Source organism: Kickxella alabastrina (genome assembly GCF_025024165.1).
Source record: "Kickxella alabastrina strain RSA 675 chromosome Unknown BX661scaffold_18, whole genome shotgun sequence".
NCBI classification, from domain to species: domain Eukaryota; kingdom Fungi; phylum Kickxellomycota; class Kickxellomycetes; order Kickxellales; family Kickxellaceae; genus Kickxella; species Kickxella alabastrina.
Window position 1 is genome coordinate 434584 of NW_026251489.1, and position 9241 is coordinate 443824.

Sequence of the window (9241 nt, forward strand, 5' to 3'; positions counted from 1 at the left end):
TGGACATGTCTCGCTTTCATTTTTTCTTCTTCTGATGTGCATTTTTGGTATGTCCAGCGTTCCACTTGCGCCCAGACGTGCTCGTTCATAGGGGGGAAACCCACCTAAATCCTATACCAAAATTTTAAAAAAAATGACTTTCTCATCATCCCCGCTTTTAAAAATCCAAGATTAAAAAATAGGTCATTGTTTTGACGATATTTCTTACTTTTGTTTTGTCCCCGGCCGATTTAATCATTTGGAATATTCGCCTTTTCATTTTCATTTTCGGTTTGGCTTTCTTTTGAAATTTTCATTTTATTTTTGTACTTTCAGATAGACCTTGTTCCCCTCTTTTGTCAACACCACAGCCCCCCTTGCGTTGCCTTTATAAAATCGCCTTGCAATAAAAATAAACCCAAAGGCCAAAAAGGCGGTGGCGAAAGGCAGCCGCTTTTTATATTTCCAACCACAAGCTAATTTTCCACTTTCGCTTTCATTTTATTCCACTTAATATTTTTTGTACTTTTAAACTGCCACTTTAACTTGTCTGTACCACACATTGTTACAACTGTACATTATCACAATAACCTAATTGCCTTTTTTATATAAACATTTGCAACAGCTACAACTCGCGGCCAATGACGGAAATTCCAGCGACAACTGCATTATCAGCTACCTCTCACACAGACCAGTTTCCCGCCTCCGTGCGGCGTGGGAGGTCCTCCCGGTTTTCGGTTCTCCTTGAGGGCAGCGTCGACTACGCATCGTACCGTGCAGCATACGGGCGACAATTCCTCCAGCAGCAGCCAAAGTTTGACTCGTTAAAAGACGCCGAAATTGAACTAAAATGCGTCCTTCATGACTCCACATTTACACAGCAAGCCATGGACGTGTCCATAATGGCGGAGAACGTGGCATTGGCCGTGGACTGGTTCATTAGCGCCCTGGTGCTGCTGTTCGACTGTGACGAGCCGTTTCAGAATCCGGAATTCATCCAGCTATGCTGCATGTTCTTTGCCTCGCCACTGTACGAGAACAACACGCGGCTGGTCCAGAGGCACCTGGTCAAGCGGGCGTACGCGGAGCTGAATATCGGGCCTGAGGACTCGTACAAGGACACACTGTGGCTTCTCTTGGCGTTCTTGCATTTAATCACAGAGTTCCAGCCGGACACACACCTGCTATGCAAGGACAGCGGCCTGTTCCCGCTCTTGCAACGGCTGGCTGTGGGGTGCTCGGAGCATCCGAATTTGCAGGTCCTCGGCATGTCGCTGATGTTTGAGATTGCCCAGGCAGTGACGCTATCGCAGACGGACTTTGCCTGCGTCACTAATGAGTCGCTGCAGTTTCTGCTCGAGTATATCGAGCGCATGCGGTACGCCGAGAGTGACGTGTACAACAACACAGGCACAAAGTTAGTGCTGGCTCTGAATGAGCAGTTTCTGCGCCAAAGCGGATATGCATCCATACCGTCATCGCCAGTCGGCATGTCCAACGGATGCAGGGATTCGCAGGGCGCGGCACTGCAGCACCGCGTGCTGGTGGATAAACTAGCCTCTGCCAGGGCACTGGACCAGCCGATGGCACCTCTGGACGCTAGCATTTTGGCGGTGCCCGAGGAACGGCCACCTCGCCAGCAACTGCATATTCGCCCGATGTCAGAAATCCTGACATCGCCGTCACTGGGACACGAGCATGAGCGGGAGTTTGGCGACGATGGCGAATACGCCGGTGTGGCGGAAACCGCCCACGCATTGGCCTTGCTCACCGCTGCTCCCCTTCGCAACCCGGCACTGCGCACGCTGCCACTGGATTCGCACTTGCTTTCACGCAGCCGATCGATGGACTTTCGGGCACAGATCAAGGACAAGTCGCACGAGTTCTACAGCGGCGGATTACAGGCCAGCGAGATGAACGGCAAGCCCAGCACAGTGGGCGTACTTAGGAGTAGGTGCAAGAGTAGTAGCAGCAGTCCAAGACAATCTGCAATGCGTCTGTTCCTGGCATCCACTCCGGTGGTGGCCATCTTGGCGAACCGCATAGACTGTTGCAAGACGTTCACCGAGAACCTTGTGTTTCTGCTGAACCGCGAAACAGACCCGGCAACGCAGGTGCTGATCCTGCACATGCTCAACTGCATCCTAGTCGATCCCAGCACGGCAGGCATTCTGTACACGAACGACATGCATGTGCTGGTCGACATCATCCTTCGCGACCTGAGCAATCTCTCGGAGGGCGTGCAGAGGCTGCGACAGGCGTACATACTCGTCGTCAACGCACTGCTGCGCAATCCCGTTTATTTGGCTGCCCGCCATAGGCTATCCGACATTGAGCTGTGCATGGTCAATATGCTCAGGCAGTCCCTCGTGTGCTCACAAGAGCCGGCTGGTTTGGCGGTGGGCTTGCGGCGAGGGAGTACCAGTTCATCAGTCACTAGGCACAACTCGATGACATCAGATGTTATTGCGCCCTTGGATGTGAGGCGCAGCAGTCGTGTGGCATCGCCGGTCTCGTCCTTGTCGTCGTCGATGAGCGAGGATACGTTCTTTCAGCGGCCGGTCGATGACCCACCGGCGCCCGGAGCTGCTCCCAAAGCGTCCCGGCGCCCGGCCCCGCCACCGCCGCAGAGATCCAGAACCGTTTCAAGCCAGTCAAGATCTAATGCGACTATCCCCCCGGCGCATAGCCGGCGACGCGCACCGCCGCCACCGCCTCCCCCAGTATATGCCCCTAAGAACCTGCACCCAGCGCCGCCCGAACCCTCGGCTGTCAACCACCATGCTCGTGTCCATCAAAGAAGGCCGCCGCCACCGCCACCGCCACCGCGTAACTTCACGCAAGTTGCTCCATCGCCAAAACCATCCACGCCCTCGAGAGCTCCGACGCCGCCACCGCGCACTGGCATTTCTGCCTCTTCTGCTGCCATGGTGAGCGAAAAGCAACGGCCAGCGGAGCAGACCGGGATGAGGCGGCAGCTGTCTGTAAAAAAGAGCGTGTCCAAGTATAAACGCAACAGCATCAGGCTTGCGCCGCCGCCGCCGCCAAGATCCCGCATATGCAGCAACGGGTCATCTAAAATGCCAGTTTCGCCGGTGATTGAGGTTGAGGATGACGTCTGTAGTAGCGTAGATGACGTTGATGAGGATGAGGATCTGCAGTCATTGAAATCGGGGTTCGGTGATAGCGTTGAAGGCCGCAGGGCTACGCGCAAGCTTGTCGAGAACGCGTTGCGAGGGTGCCATGAGGCTCGCGTTGCTGTTGTGTCGCGTAGTCCGATGTGCTGAGTTTACTACTTTTTTCGGGTTTATCGTTTGTGGCTCGGTTCGATTAATCATCGTACATCTTTAGATAAAAATAACAGAGCTCGGCTCGATCAAGATAATACCCTGTAAAGTCAATTTTGACATTCTTTGAAAAATTTAAGTATACAAAAATATAAAATGTTTTCAAGATTTGATTTTGCCAATTTCGTTTGCTTAAAATTATTCTTTTCTTTAATTTTGCGCTGGGATTCATTTCACATGAACTTTTTCTTTTTTCTCATTTAGCCCCTGTACATATACTCGTCTCGCTTTTGCACGCACACGTTTTTTTATTTGTTCGCCACAGACAATCGAATCACAACACACATACACACACTCTTACACACAAAATGGTAATGCGGTTTCGCACATTGACGGGTGCGCAGAGACACAGACTCACAAACATGCTATTCTTTGCAGGCGTGGTTTCAGCGATCGGTACAGTGACAGGCACAAGCATCCTTGGGTGCCCGGCAGTCAGCCGCGAGAGCCGACTTGACAACGAAGACCCGGATGTGGCTGTAAATACAGCTACATCACCACTGCCGCCGCCGGGATTGAAGGAGAAGCAGTTTGTTGGTGGAAGGATGGAGCCCGTTCGGACAAGTCGGGGAGAATAAAGCGCAAACTTTTTTATTTTTTGACATATTCACAGAAAACTTGGTATAAAAATATAAATAAAAAATAGACAACACAAAAAATGTAACATTCCTTTTGTTTTGCTCTGCTCAAGAAATGGTGAGCGAGAGGGAGAGCGAGAAGGAGAGCGAGAGGAGTGATGGAAAGAGAGAACCCAAAGGATATGGTCTAGCTGCTGCCGCCGCCACTGCTGCTAATGTTCATTGCTGCATCGGTGGCGTCGATGCGGGGCCGTTTGGATGCCACTGCCAGTGAGTCCTCGGATGTCAGACCGTCAATGTTCTTGGTGTCCAGTGTGGGCGTCGTCACGCTGCTCGCAGCGTGCATAGCACCCAGAGTGAGTTTCGCATTAGCCTCCTCGAGCTCCTTGCGCAATTGCGTGTTCTCCGCCTGAAGATCACTGACTTGGGCTTCGAGGTTATTGATATACGCCTTCTTCTTCTGCCGGCACTCCTTGGCGGCCAGCCGGTTTCGCTGCAGCCGCCGTGCGCGCCGCTCGTCGGGCGTCAGGTGCCGCAGGGATCCTGGCCGCCCCGATCCCGGTGCATCAGGGGTCATAGGCATGCCATTGCTTGTGCCACGACCAGAGCCGTCCGACAGCGAATCGTCGTCATCGTCGTCATCTCTTGTCGGGATATTGAGCGGCGGTGGCCGAACCTGGAGGTTCTGCATGGAGCTCAGCTGCGAATCAAAGACCTCCATCGGACCCGGCGTCCCTCTAAGCGACACAGACTCGGAGGGGATGGTCGGCAGAACGACACCATGCATTCCAGAGGCGGCCAACAATGCGGCCGCCGCGGCGCTGTGCTGCGGACTGCCTGAATCGCCTGGGTACGGCTTCGTGCTGCTGGCAATGGAAGCCAGCACGGAGCTGGCGGCTGCCGCAGCCTCGACACTGCTGCGCCGCCGATGCGCATGCGTTTGCTGGTACGATGTCATGATCTCCATAACCTGCTCGTGTGCCTTGCGCTGTAGTGAATCCAACACGCCATGATGCTGGTCTCCCGCAAGTACGCTTGCATTCATGGTTTGGTTGCCTAATTGCGCACTGGCCAGTGCACTGGATATTGCCGCTGCCGTCGCTGCTGTTAGGGCGGACGTGACGGCTGATGTGGCGCTCATTAGGCTGTGGTCTTGTTCGGTTGGAAGCTCTGGAAATGGGGATATCAGGTGTGGGTCAATGGTTGATGTGCTCAGTTGTCCTGAGTACCCCTGCAATACTGCTGATGTCGGCATGGAGTCTGTTGTTGGGCTTGTCGCCATTGCTGATGCTGACATTGACATTGACGTCGACGGCAATTCCGACATTATGTGTGCTGCACGTTATTTGTTATAAGCGTGTGTTCGTGTGCGCGAGTATACTGCCTAAAGAAACAACTTGATAAATTATTATGCAAAATAAATAAAGTATCGAAAAATCAAATAAAAAAGATGACGACACCGCACTACATAAAAAGCAAAAAAAAAAAGAAAGTGCTACAATCGACAGGATAAAGCACAAAAATTTTCCTACTACGGTACGTTCTTGTTTCAGTTAGAAATTTTTTTCTCGAAATTTTTTTCTGCGTCTATCCTCCCCACATAAAAGTGACGATGACAGCCAATTATGTCACTGGCCAGCAAAGTGAGTGCGCGGGGGGTATGTGGGATGAGCGATATCTTTCGGGAAAAATTTTCCGGCTCGTTTTATTGGATAAAAGTCACCTGATGTAAAGCCATAAGTACCCGGCTTAATTCAAGTATTTTGCAGAATTGTATTGTTCATATTATGCAGCGCCAAAAAAAGCATTGTAATATTTTAATATAATTTTGTACATGTAAATAAAATATTTAAAAATTGTCAAGCACACTTGTTGTTGAAAGTCAACGTGTATCAGTGGCAAATCACATTGAAACAAAATAATTGTTGGCTTTCACAAAACTGTGTTGTAGCTCTTCAAATTTAATTAAAAATGAGAGAATATTCCTTTTCTTATGACTGCGAAATCAACGGGTAAGCCTGGAGACTGACTTGCATTCATGCGACCGTTCAATATTGTAGATTCATTAAATTTTCAGCACCCTTATTATTTGTTCAACCTTTATTTCAATTAAATACGTGCCACTATACAAGGAGCACATTCACATGCAATTGTAAGCTGGTAAACAGGCCCAATTTTTTTGTACTAAGAATAGTGCAGAAAATGTAGAACAATAAATAATGGGTGTGTACACAGGCAAAATACTTTATGTGCGCTTCGGTTTAATAGGGTTGCAATTAGCATGCTTTCCATCGCGCGGAAACCAGCTGTTCAACATAATTGAGCATGTATGCACATTTTCTAGCTAAGCCATTATTTTATTCACAAATGCGTGCAATAAGGCTTGCATTTTTTGTTCTAGCATTTGGGGGTGTATGGTTATTTATTAAACATATAATAATATAATATAATCTAAACTTTATCCTGTTGCACAGACTGAAGATATGGAAGTGGATGTTGAGGTCGAGAATCGCGAAACAGGTTTCCACCCGTGTGCCGATTGATAGGACGCTAATTGGATAATGCAGGCGTAAATTAGGGAGGCATTACATTGATGCCCAAACATGCTCCTCATTTTGCAATGCACACGCATGAGCGTACACGCACGAAAGCCACAACATTGACTTGCCAAGATACCGGTCTGCTCGCAGAAGATCCAGTTCTCACCAACGGAGCGCACAATTGACAATGTGCACAACAAAGGCGACAGAGCACATATATAAGATGAGGCCGGCCCTAGTAGTGCTTTAGAAACATCAGTAATAAAACCTTTTATAAAACCACCTCTAACTTTTAACACTAGACAACTAGTGCTCCTCACACCCCCCTCTTACTATAACAATCCTATATTTAAACTTTGATAAATTTATAGGCAAAATATAATAATTGAATTGTTTACATATGTTGCGAGCGAGTTTGTACCGGCCAACATTTCTTTTATGTGTCTGCGGTCACAGTTATTTTGGCACTCGCGACAACCGCAGTTTGCAACAAACTGATGATTCTGCTGTCTTTGATTCCGCCGATTTTGGAATCGTAATTATTTGTGGAATCCCAAAATCCCATTATCAATGAATATTGTTAGTACACTGTTGAGACCGTTTTCCGGACTGCGCACAGCTGTGACCCGTCGGGCCGTACTTGCCTGTTATCTCCATTTTCCGCTCACAGACACCCATTGTTTTATTTTTAAAATACGTTTCGTCTCTCCCCGACTATCATAGCATTCAAACCATGAGTATCAGGATGCTGCGCAGCATTTGCACTCGGCGACAAGGCATCGGCTCCTATACAGCGGCATGCAGACTGAACAGCATGCTTGCGGTTCCCCAGAACAGCAAGATGAGCTGGATGCTTTTGCCAACCAAAAAGCCGACCAAAAAGAGTGGCAGCGCCGATATCCCCAAGCGACAACAACAGACTGCTGACTAAGGCAGGATACATCCACCAGTCCTCGGCAGGTATCTACACTTTAATGCCGATGGCACAGCGAGTCATCGACAAGATCGAAGGCATCATCGATGACGAGATGCAGGCCATCGGCGGCCAAAAACTGGCCATGCCCAACTTGCTTTCTCCTGAAAACTGGATCAAGACGGGCCGGTGGGAGTCTACAGGCGATGAGTTGTTTTCGTTCAAGGACCGCAAGCAGTCGACTTTAATCCTGGGCCCGACGCACGAGGAAGAGGTGACTGCGATAGTCAAGGAGATGGTGCGCAGCTTCCGCCAGTACCCGCTGAGACTCTACCAGACCACGCGCAAGTTTCGCGACGAGGCCCGCCCTCGTGCCGGCCTGCTGCGTGGGCGCGAGTTTATCATGAAGGACATGTACTCGTTTGACGCCACGCGGGAACAGGCTATCGAGACCTTCTATACAGTGGAACGGGCGTACCGCCGATGCTTTGGCCGCATTGGCGTTCCGTACGTCGTAGCCGACGCTGATTCGGGTAATATCGGCGGGTCGCTATCAAAGGAGTTTCACTTTGTGAACCCGTCGGGCGAGGACACGCTGCTTGCTTGTCAGAGCTGCGGGTATATGGCAAACGAGGAGCGCGCTCGCAGCAGGTGCACTGGGCACAGCGCATTCTTGGCGACTATGGTTGAGGGCGAAAAGACCAGGCTCGGGCAGCGGCTGGTTGTGGTGCCGGCTGACCATGAGCCCAGCGCGCTCAAGATTAAGCAAGCGTGGCCGACTCAGAGCAGCCAGCGCATTGAGTTTACTCGACTTTTGGCAAACAGCAGCACCGGGTGCACCGATGCCGCCACGGGCCAGCTTGCACCGCTGGTCGACAGTGCCTGCGATGCACGCTCCCACATGAGCTTGCCTCGGCGCTCGGCAGCGGCAGTGGCAGCGAAAGCGAGGTGGTGACGGGTGACTGGCACGTGGCACAGGCTGGGGACAGCTGCGCCGAGTGTGTTGGTGGAACCCTTTCCGCTCAGCGCGCAATCGAAGTTGGCCACATTTTTTATCTGGGCGACAAGTACTCGCGTGCAATGGATCTCAATGTACTCCACCAGGGCGAGCGCTCTCACGTCGAAATGGGTGCTTCGGCATCGGCGTTTCGCGCATTCTGCAGGCGCTGCCGAATGCAGCAGCAGTGGTGCAAATGGCGGGCTCATGTGGCCGATGAACATCGCGCCCTTTTTGGCGGCCATTGTGTCGCTCACAGGTCAGGACCACGTGCCTCAGGTGTACCAGTTGCTCAGCGACGTTACGGTCAAGGGCCAGAGCGTGTTCAAGGACAACATTGCCGTCGATGACCGTGACTACCTGAGTGCGGGCTTCCGGCTAAATGACGCGCAGCTGCTGGGGTTCCCTATCACTGTGGTCTTGGGCAGGGCGTTTGCGTCATCATCGGAAGTCGAAGTCCAGCTGCGCATCCCTGGCATGAAGCTTGAAGCGACGAGCATCGCTGGCATCGAGATAAAGTGTGATGGCCACGAGTGTCGGGCTCTCGTTCGACTGGACGCGCTGGGAAGTTCCTCACTGCTGCGCTGGAAAAGGCCAGCTCGTCGGCTGTGGCACCGGGCCAAACAGATGACCCACTGGTTGGGTCTGATTTGATTAAAATGCCTCTTGAACGCAGCTTGCATATTGCATACGTTGCTCAATTTTTCTTTTGAAAAATTAGTGGTGAAAAATTGGGCGAGTATCCAGGCCACACACATGTACTGTGTGGTGTGATTGATCGACCTACAAATTAGGACTTATTTTTTTGCTTTGTGGCAATAGCGCCTGTTTCACCCGAGTGCAGTGTCATCGTCTGCGCTTCCAGCTTGTGAAAATGAATTTTTTGT

At 50.9% G+C, this 9241-nt stretch overlaps 4 protein-coding genes across 4 annotated transcripts; 3 read left to right on the forward strand and 1 right to left on the reverse strand.

Annotated features, from left to right (window-relative positions):
• The first annotated feature begins 203 nt into the window (after positions 1 to 203).
• BX661DRAFT_185598 (uncharacterized protein) lies at positions 204 to 3406 on the forward strand. The gene has a single exon (XM_051536826.1). The coding sequence runs from the start codon at positions 621 to 623 to the stop codon at positions 3264 to 3266; it is 2646 nt and encodes an 881-aa protein (XP_051390265.1). The 5' UTR covers positions 204 to 620; the 3' UTR covers positions 3267 to 3406.
• Positions 3407 to 3439: 33 nt separating this feature from the next.
• Positions 3440 to 3985, forward strand: BX661DRAFT_185600 (uncharacterized protein). The gene has a single exon (XM_051536827.1). The coding sequence runs from the start codon at positions 3635 to 3637 to the stop codon at positions 3902 to 3904; it is 270 nt and encodes an 89-aa protein (XP_051390266.1). The 5' UTR covers positions 3440 to 3634; the 3' UTR covers positions 3905 to 3985.
• BX661DRAFT_185602 (uncharacterized protein) lies at positions 3986 to 5434 on the reverse strand. The gene has a single exon (XM_051536828.1). The coding sequence runs from the start codon at positions 5229 to 5231 to the stop codon at positions 4092 to 4094; it is 1140 nt and encodes a 379-aa protein (XP_051390267.1). The 5' UTR covers positions 5232 to 5434; the 3' UTR covers positions 3986 to 4091.
• Positions 5435 to 7077: 1643 nt separating this feature from the next.
• Positions 7078 to 8997, forward strand: BX661DRAFT_185611 (uncharacterized protein; the record flags this gene model as incomplete). The annotated part of the gene is made up of 5 exons (XM_051536829.1): positions 7078 to 7328; positions 7381 to 8228; positions 8264 to 8486; positions 8521 to 8900; positions 8924 to 8997. Coding segments are annotated over exons 1-5 (1676 nt in total), but the record flags the coding sequence as incomplete, so codon positions are not given.
• Positions 8998 to 9241: the final 244 nt, after the last annotated feature.